Here is an 18,844-nt window from a genome sequence, read left to right as displayed (position 1 = left end):
CTTACTTGAATTGCTGCTTATTATGAGCATCGTCATGGTAAACTAAATCATTCAAAGGTTCAATGGATTCAATAAATAATCATTGAAGACTCGATGTATAGATACATATATTTTTTATTTACGGTTTTCTTTACACGATAATCAGACAAGTAACTGTGTTCGCCGCGCGGCCACCCATTCAACCCGTAGCCTCGGCCCTTTTTGACGCTCGCACGTGAAGATCTCTTATGTGTATTTGGTTCATATTGGAATATCATGTGCGTTAAGCATTGCTTTTCACGCTTGTTCCAAGTTATAAGGTATATATTATAAAGCGCCGCACCAAATAAAAATGAAAAATATTAAAACGGCACTTGAAAAACGCAAATAATAAATAAATAAATAAGTAAATAAATAAATAAATAAATAAATAAATAAATAAATATAGAAAGGTAAATAGCGCTTGGTGTACATAAAATTGAAGGCCGAGGCACGGGCTTTCGACGAGCGTTAGTTTTGCGAACCACGCACGCGTACATATAGTATAGATACATATGAACTTCTATCTATAATCTACGGTCCCGCTAAAGACGCAGATCTTGTGCACTTATGTGTTGTTTAGTTTTTATTTTTACTCTGATCTGTTTAGCCATTCATTGGCTGACTGGATTGTTTTTATTGACTCCTTTTGATGAGACATTCTTGCATATTCGACGCGCTACGGGCTTCGTTTGCTTTATTCAGACACCTGTCATTTTCCATATGTATTTGTTCATTGGCTCGATTTTTTTGAAATGTATTCTTTGTATTGGCGTGGTGATTGACAGCAAGAAAAAGAGAACGGAGCGCACGCACCTCGTATTATACTCTCTACACTACCTGATTAAACGTGCTGAACGCACAATGTAGTCGCTAATGTGTTGGAAGAATTGTCATTATTAATTCGCATTGCGCAGTCCATTCTCATTTTCAATTCGTCATGTGTACAACCGATATCTGTTTTTTGTTTTTTGTTCTGTTCCTTTACTTCTTTTGGGTTTGTATGTATCACATTTTTGTTTATCTCTCTAACTGGGGTTTTTATTCTTAAAATCTCTTACGATTTACGAAGCAACATCAAACGTCTAAAGCTTCCGATAAAGAGTACACAAATTCAAACTTTTTTTTAACATTTTGCTTTTTACGTGAATAGGTAGAGCATGCGTGGACTTAACCAAAATTAATTATAATTCAATGCCTGGCCATTGTCGTCAAACGGAACGGAAACGATACTACGTATTTATGTAGTTGCGGTAACGCTCATCTTATATTTTTCCTTAAAAAGAGCGACCATTTGTTGGTTTAAAGCTTGTCTTTTTTGCGAATACATGTTTTGCGTTTGTCGAATGTATTAATGAATTATAAATTTTACTTATGGTGCTTATTCTCGCAAATAAACGTAGTCGTTGTATTGCGAGTAATCGTACATTGGCTCGAAACGCGGAGGGAACTTAAGTACTTTCCTATGGCTCCAAATTATTTATACATTCGCTTGTTGATCCACTCTGTTCCTTTCGTTGTTTCTAGTAAGGTATCGCGTGATCCTAATTGCATTTTTCTATAGCGTATAAGTACAAAAGCAAAGTTTTACGCATTTTCAGTTACTTTTCATAAATAATTTTTGTAGAAAGTACAAATTTAAGTTAAGCTAAAGCGGGATGCAATATTGTGCTGTTTCGCAATTACAATAACAAATAACAAACAAATAAATGTATAAATGAATATCGTATAAAGTAAATAAATGCATCGATCGGTCGGTTGAAAAATGCGCGCGAAACACGTAACGCATGTTAACGTGTTAAAACAAATCAACCGAAATCCGCTCGATGTTGCTTCGCATGAATATAAAACAAAACCATTTAAAACAACAAATAAACTATATAACATACAATTGTAACAAAAACGCACAATAACATTAAATACAAATGCAAGCGATTTTTCGAATAAAAAAATGCACGACGCCTTTCACATAAAAATAATGATATAGATATGCACTTTTCCAACGTTCACATTAACACTAAGAAGAGATGAAACAACGCAGTGTTATTGTTCCCGAGCATCTTAATTGCAAGCAATTAATGGTTCTTTCAAAATGCCGATTGCACCTAATTTGCAAGCTCAACGTAACACAACAGCGACGACGAGGTAACAACATCGAATTATAATCAGGTTAATACATGCCTATGTATTCGTTTATCGTCCAAGTCACATTTCTGTGAGTAGAATCAAGGTCTTGGTGACACCGCTAAGTAGGATATTTGGCCTTGACATCAAAATGAAGAAAGAGCGAGAAGGAAAGTGAGAGTCAATGGCCTTGCGAGATCATTGTTTGGTGATTCCGGATCAATGAAAACTTAGTAAGAACAAAAAGTTGAACACTGACGTTCTCGACTCGGTAATAAGTAACAATACAACTAAAAACTAAAGATGTGTGCATTGCGGTGCAACACTTGAAAACTAGTATGAGATACGGCGGATCATTTGATAAGGAGATTAGTTGAAAGTTAAAAAAGCATTACTCTTTTTCCCTCTAACTCTTTCGTTCGAACAGCGGCAGGGGTGCGGCCTCGTTAAGCTAATTCCCTTTGTCCTTTTTTTCGACATCATAAATAATTTTTCGGACTTAGGTACACGAGATTATGCTTAAGTACAGGAATCACTTGGACGATAAATCGTATGCGTACAAGTACTGTTACGCGTGATATTCTGGCGAACGGCAATGCTGAAACTGAAAACAACATACTTTTTTTTCGTGTGATTAGTATACAAGGCGCGAGATGAAGCGTAGTCGCTCAGAAGCCGCAGGCTATTTTCACTATTGATAAATGCGCGCGCGCGCACGCATATATATAACATATTTTCATGACGAGCACGCACGTTTTTTATTCGGAGGAGTTCTGGGCCTGTTTCACATCACTCCTAGTAAAAAACAGTCGAATAGAAACATAGATAAATCTCGTATAGACACCGATCATATTTATATGATTTTTTCTATAATTCTTTTTTTCCCCACAATTTCATTATTTTTTTCTTATTAAAAAAAGGAGATTCAACATTGCATTCCACAGCAAAGACAATAAAAATACAAAATCAACCAACGTATTTCTATAAAAATTTTGCACAGAAATTTTTTCAACGTTTACGATACACTTACCGATGTTCGACAAAGATTTCCACAAAAAATCTTTATAGAAATGTACAAATATTTATTACACCTGTATATAATCGCTTTCTCTAATATATTTATTACGATTCTATGTTTCTATCGGACTCAATTTCGAGATTATCAGACGGATTTCAATGCTAATTTATAGAGAATTCAACTTTCTCCCAACGAAGCTTCCAAAGGTACGTATAGTTTTTATATCTAACTAGAGACAACGATTAAAGGTAGATGTTTAAGGTGTTTGATCGGCATTCCTACAATTATGAGTTATTTTTTATCTTTCACCTTCAATCCTCCATCAACATTCAACAATTATAAACAATACATTTTTTGTTACTTTGCTCCTAACAATAGTTTCGCCTCGACTATTACTTCAATTTTAAGCGTATGCTAAAATAAGTTAAATATATATTCATATATAATTATATATTTATTTATTTATAATACGCATAATGCTTGTATATAGACTCTTTGCTACGAACCACCAGTGGCTCGTGTTCACCAATTTAATTATCTTATATGTCTCTTCTTTATCTCACTGGCCGTTCATATGCAATTTTCCTTTTTTTCTATGAGCGAACATTCCGATGACGCGCGACGAGATTATCCTGATTTCTTGTCGTGAGAAATCGGAACAACGCGAAACTCAGGAAAAAAAATACGTTTTACCATGTACAAGTTGAGGGAAAACGCTTATAAATTTCTTTAGACGCGGGCAAGTTTTACAAATATTTGACTAGTGGTGCTCAAAAAAATAAACTTTACATATTATCTATTAAAGTTGTCGTGGTTAATTTAGCTAATAATGGAGAATAGAGGGGAGTGCAGCTTCAAACTTGGAATGTCTACTATAGTAAACATGTGAAAAGCTGATGCAATTGCGTGAATCTACATGTATACAGAAAAAATAGAGCGAAAAACCGATGCCCGCGCCCCGTCGATGAACCTTAAAGCAATTGAGTGCACAGGCGCAATAACATTTTCTCATCGTTTGAAAGCGGCCATCAATACGTATTTTTGTTCGCGACGAATCGACGTCATATGCACTAATAATAGTATCGATACAATTTTTTTTCACTCGCAAATTTTGTAACAAATAAAATAAAAATACATCATTTGTGGAACAAAGAATAGTTACGACGTGGATGACAAGTTTCACCTTGGCGAATTGGACTTGTTATTTCTAGGAAAATAATATTTCTTGCGTATATATATTTTTGTTTGTTTTGTTTTTTGACTAGAGATCATAGTACTATGAAAAGTAATCGCTTTACTTTTCTGTGCCCATTTCTTAATCTGATACTAAGCAGAAAGTAGAGACGTATCCAAAAGAGGAATTTCGCTCAACTTTTATTTTAGGAAGTAATACGGCGAAGTATGATAATTGCTCACCTTCGTTGGCGAGCTTAGCACACAACGTTATCTTCAGCGCCTCTGATTTTCAACTTCCTTTCGTAGATATTTTTCCAATAAAATTCAAAACGAATCATTATATAATTCAAGTTATTTTCTTTACTGGGCAACGAATCTACTGGGATTGAAGTCAGCATTGATAAAGGAGAACCCGGCAAATTCATCTTGATTTATACCCGCGTCTGAATGTATTGGTGTCAATACTGGCTCTTCCTTCGTAAACTCGGCGTCGAAATTCACAGCATCTTTTTTGTTTTTCTGCAATGACGAGTAGCATATGAGAATAAAAGTTTACTAAAGTAATGCTGTAGTAAACAAAATTGATTAGACTTACGATTTTTGGCTTGAAGGGAGGTTTGATTTTACGTGCTTCCAAAGCTTCCCAGTCCATGTTCTGAAAGAAAGGATGTGACCTGATTGCACTCTCCCCACCATTGGCAGCGGCGCAACCGAGCCTCCTCGCGGGATTCTTCGTCATGAAGCCTTTCAAAATCGAAACAGCCTCGTCGCTTAGCCAAACTGGATACAGCACGTCGTCTCTCAAAATCGATTCGAACAGATCGTCTTCGTTATCAGCTTCAAAGGGCGGCTGACCGACCATCATCTCATACATTAGAACACCCAGTGCCCACCAATCAACACTCGCACCGTACTCAAGTTCCTGAAGAATTTCTGGGGCAATGTAGTCGGGCGTGCCGCAGAAGGTTGCCGTGGTTTGACCATCGAGGATATTCTCCTTGCACATGCCAAAGTCCGCGAGCTTGCAGTGTCCTTCTTGGTCCAACAGAATGTTATCGAGTTTAAGATCGCGATAAATAACGCCATATTTGTGCAGAAATTGTAGAGCCAGTGTTACTTCTGCAGCGTAGAAACGCGCGCGAGATTCTTCGAATTTGCAAGCTTTCTGAATTTGAAACATCAAGTCACCTGTGAACGAAATGTTCAAGTTTTAGCGAACATTAATTTAGCGAACATATGAACGAGAAAAGAAGAGAATAGGTCAATCACCTCCGTTGACGTACTCCATAACGAAAAACAATCGTTCTTTTGTCTGAAAGCAACTATGCAGGGCTGTGAGAAATGGATGCTTGGCCGCTAAAATTAAGATTCGTTTCTCCGTCATCGTGCAATCGACATCGTCGTCTTGGATGATAACGTCTTTCTTCAAAACCTTGACAGCGTAAATTTCATCTGGGTGGCCCTTTCGCTCTGCGAGCATGACTTTTCCGAAGCTACCTTTGCCTAGTACTTTAATGAAGTTAAAATCATCGATGCTCATCCTGTCGCCGCTAGCTGCGCTTTCCCGTGCCGCCTTAGCTTCTCTCTGTTCTTGAGATTGGTGCGCCGACTGTGCCTCATTGGGCGCGACGTTTTCGTTAGCTGAGCTTGTACTCGCGTTACTATGTATAGACGATGTGTAATTGATCTTCGATTGCCTCAATTTGTCCGAGGAGATGCCTACTGAGTTGAGCATATCGGCCAGTCGCTTCATGTTAATGCCGCAGTTGTTTGCCACATTCTTTTGACATCGCTTATGGACGCTCATTTCACAGGCTGAAACATGTCGCAAATTGCAGCTATGTTCTGGTAACGGGATACGAAATTTTTTTAGTATCTCGGTTTTATACCTTCACATTTTACACCTTGACGAAATAATCCGTATAGTAGAGAACCGCAATGATCACAGAATGTGAACTTTTTAAAGTTGTGCAAAATGAAGCGATGCGGAACATCAATGTTGAATCGCTGCTGAATCGGTAGGTTTACGTCCTTGCCCTGCAATTTACGTATGTATCATTAAATTACAGTGATGTTACAGTAGCGATAAAATTATGAAATTTTCATTTAATAAGTGATAATAAGTATGAATTCGGTAGTTTAAATTGAGAAGAATTAAGAATTAAGAGATAGAATTAAGAAGTTAGAAATCTTTTCATTACCTCATTTCTCATCCCTGGACACTTGGTGACAACCTGCTCATGACATCTTTTGTGGACAACACAGGTACATACTGAAACAATAGGGAATGATTGTGAAAAGGTGGTAACAATGAATGTGACAACATAGATCCCAAGCTTGCGCATGCATTTTAGTAAATATTGTATGGAATAAATGGTGACGTAACTGAAAAAGTAAAAAAGTATAGATAAATTGAATGGGACGGTACACAGTGACGCAAAAAGAGAAACAAGATATAATCCGCTTTTGTAATGAAAAAATGCATTCATTTTTATGATTCTCGATGGATAAAAAACTGAAAGAAATGATAAGTTTCGTTAATTGAAGCCTAGCGTGATGTGAAATCATAACAGCTTGCAAAAAATATATACATAAGCGAAAGATGGAGTACGAAAATAATCATGTTTTCTTTTTTAATTCTGAGGTGGCTGCGTAACATTAAAGTTATTATAAATAAAAGTACAGCACAGTATGTAGATAAAACAGATGCTGCTAAACGTCAATAACCAGGAGTGGGCATCATTTCGTATAAATATGATGACTTTTGTGTCATTGAATTCATCCAAGTGTAGTCCAGTACAATGGCTAGACTATATAAGATAAGTAGGACGTCGCGAAGAGCAAATTGAATAATATAGTGTCGAAGCGAAAGCGAATTTTTTGTAGACGACACTAATGGAACAGACACGCACAAATCGCCGCATATAAAAATCGAGATTAAGAGTGTGAGAAAGGGGGTGGGGGTGGGGAAGAGAGAGAGGGAGAGAGAGAGAGAGAGAGAGAGAGAGAGAGAGAGAGAGAGAGAGAGAGAGAGAGAGAGAGAGAGAGAGAGGATTCACATTCATAAAAAGTATTGCCCAGGCCTGGTGAAAACACAATTAATATAATCGCTGAGTAACGTGACTTGTGTCTTTCTCACCTTGACACTGATAGCCCTGCTTGCCCAAGCCCCTGAAATACAACAAGACAATAACGCATCACATCATCTCCTCCAGCATTATTATATTATCCCTCAGTTAGGCAAAATCAGAGTGTAAAGAAACACATATGTAGGTAAGATGTGTGTGCGATATATGTACATGTGTTGTGTTTTAATCCCTTCTCCGAGAAAGTTCGATCTTACACTCACGATCGTAGAAAGACTTTGTCTATTGCGAGAAACAATGAGAGGTAAGGAGAGAATATGAGTGAACTGCGAGAGCAGATGAAACTAAGTATGTGTTCGTACTTATCATACGTCTTTTTATCATCTGGATGCTACGCGTCGCTTTGTTTTCTTACTTTACCCATGTGATTATTGTATCGAGGTCGCGATTACCAAGAAAGCATTTCAATTTCTAGATATGGAACCAATTAGTTTATTCTGTTTTACCATAAAACCTTTCGATTGTGTTAAAGAAACATTAGTATAATTATTCTTCTATTGATAGCTATATATTTTCAGATGAGAGTATTTTAATCAAAGTGATAGTTTATGCCTAGTAGTTACTTTCGTAATAGACCATTGATCTTCGTTTTTTTTTCAAGTTTCAATTCTTTTCACTTGCTTCGAACAATCCGTGCACCTTGAGAGGATATTTCAAATAATTTCATAATTCCCATCTCCATGATCTTTTGCAATTATTCACCGACGACACTTATAAACCGATGTTTTTTGTTCGAGTGATTACCGATCGATGCAACGATTATTCAGGCTTACAATTTTTTCACAAAGTTGGACTGTAAGTAAATACTTAATTATGCGTTAATTACAAAAAAATAAATCAGTGGAAATATCTTAGTTGACTAGAATTATAATTACATTTTAATTAGTCACTAAAATTCATAAAAAACCACGTGTATGATATGTCGTTATAAAAATTTCTCAATATTAACTTTAATTTCAAATTGTTAAGTCTGTCACCAAAGTCACAAAAGAATTGAAGCATGCATAACCCAATGTCAGTTGCTTGAAAAATATTGTATCGTATATATTTATTACTTACCAGATAAAATCTCGACAGTGTGAACAGAAGGTGGGCTGTCTTAAGAAGGTGGCCATGAACTTGTGTCCATTAACCTGGTGAACTCTTCGCCGCATAGCACCTCGGCGACCCATGAAGCCCTGTTGTCTCTCCTTGAATTCGCGCCTGGGTTGTTTGCTTGAATTGGTACTGCCAACACTGTCTCCGTCTGGTGCTCGACATCCTGCTTGTTGTGGCTGAGTGTTCCGTTGCAATTCTATTCGAACTTTCAATTTTCCCTGAGGTTCCAAATCAACCTGAAACATTTTCAATTGTTAATTCAACTATATGAGTACTGGTAACAAAGATTTTAAATTAATAACATAGTTAATATTTATCTGTTACATCAGATATTGCTGATGTTCTACTTAATCTGTATGGTTCTGTTCTTATATTCACTGTGCATTTTGAATTCAAAACTTTCATCCTATCAAGAGTTTGCTGCTGAATTTCATATAGTCTTTGTAAACACTTTATTTTTCCATAGTGCCTATGTGAACTATACATTTTTCTTGCATATGTTAATTATTATTTGTATAATTCAGCGTAATAAGCTCAGAGGATTACAGAGAAGCACAAGAGAACAACTGATGAGTATCAGATTCATGTGTATACTGATTACAGTCATACATATCTAAAAAAGATTCGTCTTCTACAATCTTATCTGTTTCTTTGCTGTCATAAAATTAATGCGTGGTTGCAAGTCAGAAAGCTTTTGTGCTGAATATAAGAGCAGAGCAAAATAGTAAATAAAAATGATCTATCAGTTGATGATTTTGTACAGTGAGTTCTACTTCAAGCAAATACACAATTAAAACTGCAGCTTTTTCCACAGTTTTCAAAGAAAAACATTACTATCTATAAGTCTGTTTACATTATATGACAAAGATTTGATTCTTATCTTTGGTAATTATATGCTTGAAAAAATAGGATTGAATATTTGTAGTACTTCATTGTTTTTTATAGATGGTGTGTCATCAATAAACTGCTATAATGTACAGATAACACTGATTTTATTTTTGACTACACAAGGTTGATAGATTAAATGAATACGTAAGTTATATAAAATAGTAACATGATAGCTGGAATATATCAATTTAACAAACTATTTTATCATAAGTTTTTAGATAAGTATAAAGTATAAGCAGTCGAGATTGGTGTAAAAAGATCATACCGAGAAATCAGCAGTTTCATCATCCCGCTGAATCAACTCTTCAAATGGTATATTGCAATTGGCTACAAAATCATCTGGTTGTAGCGCAGCATTATGGAAGACAGTAAGACCAAGTAGCGTGGCATCCTGTACTTCATGTGTAAAAGTTTCATTCCATACAGGATCAAATGTTTTGGCCTTTGTTGATGAGCGATTGAGGTACTTCTCATCAATGTCTAGCTGCACATAGGGATCTAGTATAGGTGACTCTTCTTGCCAGAACTTGCGTTGTTTGTCTGTAGCACGTAGTCCTGATGCTTCGCATATCTCTACTTTGATAGTACCCGTAAACATGACACTACCCAAGATAGATCAATGTGGGTAAAGAATATAGTGAGGGTGAGTGCAAGATTACACTCACGAGTAAATAAAGATCACTGGGTGAAGGAGATTAAAAAAGAAGCTGATGGAGAGTAGAGTAGAGTAGAGAGCAGAGAGCAGAGAGAGAGAGGGAGAGAGAGAGAGAGAGAAGAGAAAAAACAGAGGTAGAACTTGTATCACAGAGTTGTCATCTAGAAAGAGACAAGGATCCAGCCACTTTGTCCCAGGCAATTTGGGAATTCTGGCAACCCGTCGTTTTGAGCAATGGAAAACGCAGGCAGATAATGAGAGGAGATACGTAGAAGGGGTGTCGTTTGGTTGCGAGAATTGAAGACAGCACAGATTTTCGGAAAACCACACTAATAATTTCGCAGCACACACAGGGAGTTTTGCTTGCTGTCGCTATCACTATTACTCTCACTCTCTCTCTCTCTCCCTCGTTCACAGTGGTTGTGGCTCGCGCTTGGTGGTCGTGCTCCTGTTGGCAGCGGCCACTCCTGCTCGAGCCCCGCACCAGACGACGCCTCGGCAACAACAGCCCTTGGCGATGAGACTCCTCCGCGTGTTGATCTCAGTGGAGGTCAGCTTGAGGCGTCGTCGTTGTTCGCGAGCCTCGATCCACCCTGACAGCCATTTAACGTCGTCTACTCTCCTCTCTACGTTCCTTTTCTCTCGCACACACACACACACGCGCTTGTCTCTTACACTTTGGCCTCCCTCCCGCTCTTGTTACTAGTATCCTCCGTCTCAGTTGCGCGCCCGCCCGCGTGCGTACTTGTGCATGTGTTCTGTCTGTGCTAAGCTAACTGCTGATGTTGCTGCTGGGGTGGCCTCGCCACTGCTGCGGCCTCGCTTCGTGTGTATGTACTATGGCGACCCTCTTTGGGGAGGAAAAGAGAGCACGCGCGAGAGAGAGAGAGAGAGAGAGAGAGAGAGAGAGAGAGAGAGAGAGAGAGAGAGACAGACAGGGTGAGCTTGACTGGCCCCCCCTCTTTCTCCATTCGTGTGTATATATGTACGGTCTATATGCACACACCGACATCTGCGGCATACATCGCGTATTACTCCACTGTGTGGTCCTTTTACGTTGGACGTTTACTCTTTCAACCCTTGTGCACAGCCTACTCCGAGTTTACAAGTATCATGATTTCTATGCGTTTTTGCGTAGTCGAGTTCATTTGTGTCGCTCAGCTAGACGTCAGAATTCGTTAAAAATGAGCATAGTAGACCTAATTGGTCGGCCGAACTTGGTAAATTGATCGGGAAGAGAGGTAGGGTATGAGAAAGGGAGGGAGAGAGGGAAAGAGAGAGAGAGAGAAGATAAAACAATTAGAGGACTAGTCTACACTCTCTCGTTGCAGGCGTAACGGTAGGCGCGCGCGCTCTCGGGGGCAAATGTACGTGTTTTCACCCACACGCTGAGCAAGCGCAGTTTCTCTTTCTCTCTCTGTCATTCTGTCGCCGGGAGTCGCGCGAGGATGGCGACAGGACATGTCCGGCACTGCCGCCAAAGTTGAACCCGGTTAGATAATAATAATAACAATAAAATAAAATAAAGTAAAGTGAAGTGATTTTTGTGACTTGACGTGTTCGTAAAACTGAAAAGAGGATTCTTTCAACAATACCTATTCTTACGACATCTTGCTGACAAACCTAACCTAACTTAAACTATCCGTAAAGTAAAAGGAGCGCACGTGCGCAGCCTTTTACATAAAACATGGCCTGTCCCTCTCAAGGAGGAGGAATACATCATCTTCCCATCCCTTCCTTGAACATTTCTTCAAACCTAACCACACATCATAATAAGCCGAAAAATCAAATACAAGATTAAAACGCTATGGATATTACGGAAACAATAGAAGTGATTTCAACAAATAAGAAGAAAAATGCTACAGATGCACTAAGCACCCTAGAAAAAATCAAACAAATTAAAAAAAAAAAAAAATAATACACAACTTAATCAAAAAGTGGTTCCCTTACAAAGAAATTCCAATGAATTCAAAAATAATTCTAACAAAGGAGAAAACTTCTATCCAAAAGTTAAAGATATCGATAATCTAACAAATACTCATACTAAGCCAGCAGTCGATACAGCAGTGCCCCCTAACCAAACTTCCACAGGAACCTACACCTAAAACTCCTTTGTTCCGATGTTTACAGAATACGACAGTACCAACTACGGACCATATAAACTTTTCGTACAAGGCAAATCACCGACCCAAAATCCTGATGTCAATGTTATTGCAAGGGATATACTCAAAATTGTAAAAAACTTGTAAAAAATTGTAAAATGATTTCGAAGAATTTATTTAACTTAGTAAAAATTTCGAAGAATTTAACTTAGTAAAAATAAAGTACTAAGAAGCTCACTGTAAACATGTGATAATAGTATTAGTAACGATTAGAGATTTCGTAAAGACCAAAACAATAGTAACTGAACAGACATACGCAAAAGTTACAAACGTCTCATTAACCTGGGAAGAAATATGCAGGCTCGCCTATGAAGGCTGAAAAGTTTAGAAAAAAAAATTTTTCCCCTTGTCATTCAAGCTCATGCGCCTATATGGCTGGTCGAGGCAAAGAACGTCAGCGAGAGAAAGTGCTCGACACTCGACTTGTGCAGCTTTTCATATAGGTGTGCATGCGTATACACACCGAATGCACGTGAATTACCATTACTTGATCGTGCGACTGGCATGCTTTTCCCGTTGTCGCTCGAATAATCTATAAACGCGAAGAGCTTATGGCACCGTAAGCTTTGCAAGCGGACACGCTGTGGCGGCCTTTCTGTGTTTTCCAAGTTTAGAGTCTGGTCTATAATATCTTTGGTCTGCTCACATATCATCGTGCTATTTCGGATCGACCGGATCGCCCTCTTCCTTGCGAGTTGGCGCTTTTTTGCCTCGTTTGATTAACGACTCATCAGCGAAATCAACGAATGCATAACCGCGCGATCACGCATGGTAGTCGATATGATGCATATCCAGTTACACCTTGAAATACGAACTTTAAGAAAATTAAGTGGATATGATCAGAAGCTAGTCAGACATGTTGTAGCAGGGTGTCAGACTAATGAATTCTTAAAGTTCGTTAATTATCAATGGTTAATGATTTTACTTTTATCTCCTTCATTGTTTTTGTTATTGTTGATAACCTCCAAAAATTATGACGAATCACTAATTATAAGTATTCAAAGCGTTTCAAAGAAGAAACGCAGTATAATAGCCGCAGCGAGTAAAAATATACGTCACCCTTGTGTACGGCGATGAATTTTTATCGAGATCAAGTTCGTCGCGACCACGTGTTCAGGTACAATTTCTTTGTAGTGATGTGTGCCTGACGCGGTCCATCGTGCCACGGGCCACAGCTTCTTCGGCACCCACGCTTGCGCGAGTTTGTGGTGAAACTCCCGCGGCTGTTATTCTTGTACCTATCGTCGTTTTATAATTATATTTAATGAATTGTTAATCTTCGTAATGGTGAATTGCTTTGGTGGCATGAAAATTACCATAAAGCGCAAGAAAGTAGTACATTACGATACAAGTGCGGGAAAGTAGATTCTGGTCTCGTGTGACGTTTACGCTCGAGCGAAGCGAGGGTGGAAAAGCACACGAGACGAGAAACTCTTTCCCGAATATGTATCATACCGTATTTTTTTATACGACGTGTGGAAAGTGCGATTTTCAACGCACGTTTTCTGCCAAAGGTGTGGGAAAGACGCACTTTGCACAGGGAGTGTCGAAAAGAAAAAAATAAATCCACGTGTGTATTGGCATGGTGGGAAAAAAATTAATTGATAAGTGGCTCGACCTATCGTTGAAAGCTCAGAGTTCTGTGATGGCTACGTGGGTAATGTCTTCTGTGCGGTACATGTAATTCGATTCGTTCGCTCGGACTCGGAGGACGATGACAAATGTCAATTTACTTCAGCATGGTCAAATTGTCACGCTCGGTTTGGGGGCTCTCTTCTAATTTTGCTTCGAATCAGTATTTCTCACGACTTTTGGTGTAAGTTCAATCCACAGACTTTTACTGCTGCCTTTGCTTGCTTTCGAAATGTTTATTTCGTTACTTGACATTATCAACATGCAAAGATTGAGCTCCGTTTAGATAAGACTAATGATTGTTTATAATGTTTGATAATGTTAACGTTGAATTGATGCGCAATTGTTAAGCATGTTCAATAGAGCTTTTTACGATTCAGTTTTTTCTAACCTCTTGTTATTTCGTTATGAAACGAAATACAGAACACCATGGACGATGGCTTCCGATTTGAGATTGCTAAATTTGTCTACCAAAGTTGCTAGCAATACCCGTGAAGATGAGATAATTATCAGTGACAATTGTGTGAAACGTTTGAAAGAAATCACCGAAGGAAACACTTGTTTGAGGGTTATTGTCGAAGGTGGAGGCTGCTCTGGTTTCCAGTATAAATTCAACTTGGATAGTAGTATAAATGATGATGACAAGTAAGATTTTAATTTTCACTTTTACATTTTTTACAAGATAAAGACTCAAGTTTTCATTTGTTGTTAGAATTTTCCAGAAAGATGGAGCTAAGATTGTTATAGACTCTACTTCCTTGGAGTATATTAAAGGTGCAACTATAGACTATCATACAGAATTAATTCGTTCTGCATTCAGAATTACGAATAATCCTCTAGCAGAGCAGGGTTGCAGTTGTGGTGCAAGTTTTGCAATAAAACTAGACTGAATGCTGAATAGAACCAGTTAGGATTACTATTTAATTATCTAAATATGTGATATGTAAAATATTACAATCACAATTTAAGTTTAAAATTTTTAATTAACAAACAAGACAAACAGTTTTATATGTACATATTCAACACTCAAATAATGAGTGCTAAATTTATTTAGAATTCATACATAACGCAACACCAAGTCAAAAAGCTCTTAGCTACTATTGCAGTTAGGAGCACATTGAAATTCGATATCGTGGTCAAAATATTTACAAAAAGTGGAGAATTCCTTGTAGAGCTTGCTACATTGTGAAATGTGTTAGATCATTGATGTGGATTGTAATTAGAACAAGCTTATTTTCCTCTTTTACCATTCTGAAAATTATAAATAGTATCAAAATTATTTATTAGAAATATGTACATCCTTGTAATAAGTATAATAAATGTTAGTTGTCCATTGTCTAGTTAAAATTTACTATACATGTTTACCTTGTTTGAAAGTTGAAATTTCAGCTGTTGAATCTCTTCTGTTTGTTGAATTAATTTTTCATTCATATTAGCAAGATGTTCACTCATGGTACTGAGTTGCAATTTATAATTTCCTTCTTGAACTTCTTTATCTTCTTGCAAAATTTTAATTTGTGAAAGAGCTTCTAGCAATGCAGTCTCACATTTTTCTCTTTTTTCCTCACTTGTATCTAAATGAATATTCATGACTTCAGTCTGAAATGATAAATAAATTAAGTAAATGTATTAAATTAGATACAAATATAGATATGAATGTCAATGCTTACATTCGCTGCTATAGCTAAATTTCTAACATGATATATGTATTTTTCTGTTATTAACCTATCGATTTCTCGCAAAAAATACTCTCTAATTTTTGTTTCTCTAGTCTCAATCTCTTCTGGTATAGGAAAAGGTGCAGACAATCTCCCAATCTAAAAAATGATTGATGCTATAACAATAGTACATTGCTGACTCTTTAACTATAATAATAATGTATACTATACATACCATATTGCTCACTTCTACTGGCTCTAAGCCATTAGCCTCGAAAATTCTTTTTTCATTACTTTCTTTCTGATTAATCTCATCGTATTTAATTTTTACAATATTAAATTGTGCTTTCCAGTGATTCAGTTCTTTCTCTAATTCGCATAGCTTTATAAATTCAAAATCTTCGCTATTTTCATCTTGAGTTGTGGACCAAGTCTTTCGTTGAGGTCCTATTTCTACTGTTGATTTAGAAGACCTCCGTGAGGCTGATGGCGATGAAAATGGAGAATGTTCTTGCCTATGATTTGTGTAGCCAGATTTTAAATCTAAATCATAGCCTTCTCTTTTACCTTCACCACTGGACCATGAAACAGTTTCTTCATGTTTTAATTTCTCATTGAGCTTTCGTTGGGCATCATTTTTTTCTCGTTCCAATTTTTCTATTATTTCATGATACTTGCTATCTAAATCAACTTTAACTTTTTCTGAAAGTTCTAATTTATATTCCAAATGTTGTACTTTATCTAGCAAGCTTTCAATCTCCTTATTTTTATCACTGATTTGAGATAATAATTGAGCATTTTCAACAATTTTCTTTTGAAATTCTTCATCAAGAATATGATTAGGTGCTGCAAGAATCTGCTGAATTTTACTGTCTACTGTTTTACTTTTTCCTTTTTTACTTGGTTTAATTTGTGCCTTATCAAGGTCCTAGAAAGCACAATATTAATTATTAACTTGAGAACCAATGCAGTACTTAAGCTTCTTACCTCTTGAAGAACAGTCACACGCTTAGTTAATTGTTGATTACGAAAATTCAAACTGTCCAATTCTTGTTCTGCTCTTCTCAATTCAACTTCCTTTTCTTTGAGCTGTTCTCTAAGTTCTGTATTACGAGTCTGTTCATCAATTACAGCTCTTTTTAGCACATTGGCCTGAGCACGGATCTAAAAATGTATAAATAATAATAAAGTTTTTAATACAAACTTTTTGTAATGTATAGTCATTGCACAGTAGAGAATTTAAAAAGTTTGCCAGTCCTTTGATTGAATAGAATGCTAGATTGCATGTAAAGAATAATTATTACCTTTGAGTATTCCGTAGCAAGTTTTTGATATTTGATCTGTAGTTGTCCATTGGAATTATCCATTGCTTTAAAACAAGTTAGAGCCAGCACTTTGTTGAAAAATATCTGTATGTACAAATTAGCGATGATCAGGCATCATTGTGATGACTTCCTGCAGCGGTCAAGAGGGCACTTGATCGTTATTCTTGTCTCTCTCTCTCTGACACCTTTAAAAATCCTGAGTTCCGACGACACAAAAAAAAATAGTCACTACTGATTTCTCGGCTGTCAACGTGTCAATTGTGAAAATGAACGGCAAAAAATCTAGCACGCAAACCTCTCTTCTTCTCTCTCTCTCTTTGTTTTTGTTCACTCAGTCAAAGATTTGCAGTGGGCAATCAGGAAGAAAGAGAGCGGATCCGAAAGTGGAGTCTTTCGCACGGTCAAGCAGGCATCCTGACACTTATTTGTCGAAAGATTTAAGGTTGAGGAACACTATGGGTAACTATAGCACCGTGCGCGCGAATCGAGAAAGCAAAACGCCCCCGAACTGTTACCGAGGCTTTTATTATGTCTGTTTTTAATCTTGCTTATTTTGAATAGACTATTGTAGTCGCGCTGTATAGATGATTATATTATATGTTTAAGTATGTTAGGCAGAGTGTACGGTGCACAGTGCTCACACGGTGCAATCTTGTTGACCGTGTTAGCGCTTTAATTTGCTGTTGCTATCTCGCCTCCGGCCTCAGGCCCAAGCAGCTCAGGCTCAGAGTGCTCAGACGACAGAGTAGTGAGTACAAACCGCTCAGACGCTTGAATTGCGAAGGCGCTACGAATACACTTTGAAGTCGGCTGCAAATTGCAATACTCGTGTGCTTTCGGCGCCAAGTTTGAACTTTCCTGATGTTTATTCAATGCATAGTTAAAATTACCTGTTTATAATCAACAGTCTATACGAGAGTCTGATCGCACGCGTTCTCTTTGCTTGATGATGCGACATTAATTTTTTATCAAGCGTACATACTGCTCGTTGATAAGAAATCGTTGGTCGATAAAATAGAATGTCTCCTTGATAACGGTAGTGTATACTTTTTGCCCATGTAAATTATTGACCAAAAACTCTTTCTATAATGATACACGTAAAAAGTTTCCCTCCGAACGCCAGTACTTTTGTATAATAGTATAATTGACCTTCTAACTTTGGTGATAAAAAGACAAAATAGGGTAAATACTGGCTATCAGGTAATCGATTAAATTTATTTTGTCAGAAGTAATGCAACAAATAAACAAATAAACAAATAAAATGAAAAGCTTGAATAATTTGAAAAAATATCGAGCGTTAATTATAATACCGTGCACCAAGTCGACCGATTAAACGAGTTAAATTGTAAAAGCCCTTGGACGCGTTACCGAAGCTCTCCTTTCACGCGTTGAAGGAAGTATGATGAAAAGCTCCTTGGTTCGTGGCGGACAAAAAAGAAAGCATAATGATCCGAATACAATAAAACAATGAGATTTCCATGTGACTATGTTAATCAGACTGCTCGCATAAGCGTATAAACAATAGGATTCGCGTAATTTCCTCGGTCTCGTCATAACGACCTCGTTAAGGCTGCTTTTATTATTTTCATTTTACATTCGGAAATTTGCATAGAAAGTCGTGCACAAGCCCCGCTGCAGAGAAGGGCACAGGACGAAATTTGGCTGTGGGACCGTGCGCAGCGCACCTTTTTCTTTTTATACCGAACGAGACGAGAAACTGGAAGGAAAGGCAAATGAGGTGTATACATGTAGATGCGCGTGCGAGGACGAAATAGGTGTTTCACGTGCTGAGTAAGCAAGAGTGCACGACAGAGCTAGCAGAGCATGCATTTTCTATTTTCAGTTTTTCCCCCGTCCTCCATCTTTGCTCGCCAGGCCTCCGTCCGATAGGATATTTCATTTTCTCGCGGAGGAAAAATCTGTGCCACGTGTGTATTCCAATAA

At 37.5% G+C, this 18,844-nt stretch overlaps 3 protein-coding genes across 3 annotated transcripts; 1 reads left to right on the top strand and 2 right to left on the bottom strand.

Annotated features, from left to right (window-relative positions):
• Nucleotides 1-96: 96 nt before the first annotated feature.
• Nucleotides 97-11,327, bottom strand: LOC131669166 (protein kinase C). The gene is made up of 8 exons (XM_058943871.1): nucleotides 9,734-11,327; nucleotides 8,542-8,816; nucleotides 7,476-7,507; nucleotides 6,538-6,608; nucleotides 6,226-6,373; nucleotides 5,606-6,151; nucleotides 4,932-5,524; nucleotides 97-4,855 (listed from the first exon to the last, which is right to left on the bottom strand). Exons 1-8 carry the CDS (start codon nucleotides 10,064-10,066, stop codon nucleotides 4,697-4,699), a joined length of 2,157 nt encoding a protein of 718 aa, XP_058799854.1. The 5' UTR covers nucleotides 10,067-11,327; the 3' UTR covers nucleotides 97-4,696.
• A 1,563-nt stretch (nucleotides 11,328-12,890) lies between these two features.
• LOC131669168 (iron-sulfur cluster assembly 2 homolog, mitochondrial) lies at nucleotides 12,891-15,252 on the top strand. Its single transcript, XM_058943873.1, has 3 exons — nucleotides 12,891-14,101; nucleotides 14,341-14,562; nucleotides 14,630-15,252. The coding sequence occupies exons 1-3, from the start codon at nucleotides 14,007-14,009 to the stop codon at nucleotides 14,805-14,807; spliced, it is 495 nt and encodes a 164-aa protein (XP_058799856.1). The 5' UTR covers nucleotides 12,891-14,006; the 3' UTR covers nucleotides 14,808-15,252.
• LOC131669167 (myosin heavy chain, clone 203) lies at nucleotides 15,040-18,045 on the bottom strand. The gene is made up of 7 exons (XM_058943872.1): nucleotides 17,196-18,045; nucleotides 16,880-17,096; nucleotides 16,563-16,739; nucleotides 15,811-16,503; nucleotides 15,588-15,734; nucleotides 15,283-15,516; nucleotides 15,040-15,168 (listed from the first exon to the last, which is right to left on the bottom strand). The coding sequence occupies exons 2-7, from the start codon at nucleotides 16,940-16,942 to the stop codon at nucleotides 15,148-15,150; spliced, it is 1,335 nt and encodes a 444-aa protein (XP_058799855.1). The 5' UTR covers nucleotides 16,943-17,096; nucleotides 17,196-18,045; the 3' UTR covers nucleotides 15,040-15,147.
• Nucleotides 18,046-18,844: the final 799 nt, after the last annotated feature.

The sequence above is a fragment of the Phymastichus coffea genome, unplaced genomic scaffold (assembly GCF_024137745.1).
Source record: "Phymastichus coffea isolate CEN01 unplaced genomic scaffold, Cenicafe_Pcof_1.1 PCOF00087, whole genome shotgun sequence".
Lineage (NCBI taxonomy): Eukaryota > Metazoa > Arthropoda > Insecta > Hymenoptera > Eulophidae > Phymastichus > Phymastichus coffea.
Note: the sequence above shows the minus strand (reverse complement) of the source record. Positions and strands in the feature narration are given on the sequence as shown.

Coding starts and splice junctions, on each gene's coding strand:
- LOC131669166 (XM_058943871.1), bottom strand. CDS start 10,066: ATGTTTACGGGTACTATCAAAGTAGAGATATGCGAAGCATCAGGACTA. Junction 5,525..5,605: donor TATGGAGTACGTCAACGGAG/GTGATTGACCTA, acceptor TTTCGTTCACAG/GTGACTTGATGTTTCAAATT. Junction 4,856..4,931: donor CTCCCTTCAAGCCAAAAATC/GTAAGTCTAATC, acceptor TCGTCATTGCAG/AAAAACAAAAAAGATGCTGT.
- LOC131669168 (XM_058943873.1), top strand. CDS start 14,007: ATGTCAATTTACTTCAGCATGGTCAAATTGTCACGCTCGGTTTGGGGG. Junction 14,102..14,340: donor TATTTCTCACGACTTTTGGT/GTAAGTTCAATC, acceptor AACGAAATACAG/AACACCATGGACGATGGCTT. Junction 14,563..14,629: donor AGTATAAATGATGATGACAA/GTAAGATTTTAA, acceptor ATTTGTTGTTAG/AATTTTCCAGAAAGATGGAG.
- LOC131669167 (XM_058943872.1), bottom strand. CDS start 16,942: ATGGATAATTCCAATGGACAACTACAGATCAAATATCAAAAACTTGCT. Junction 16,740..16,879: donor TTGCTACGGAATACTCAAAG/GTAATAATTATT, acceptor ATACATTTTTAG/ATCCGTGCTCAGGCCAATGT. Junction 15,517..15,587: donor ATTTAGCTATAGCAGCGAAT/GTAAGCATTGAC, acceptor TTATCATTTCAG/ACTGAAGTCATGAATATTCA.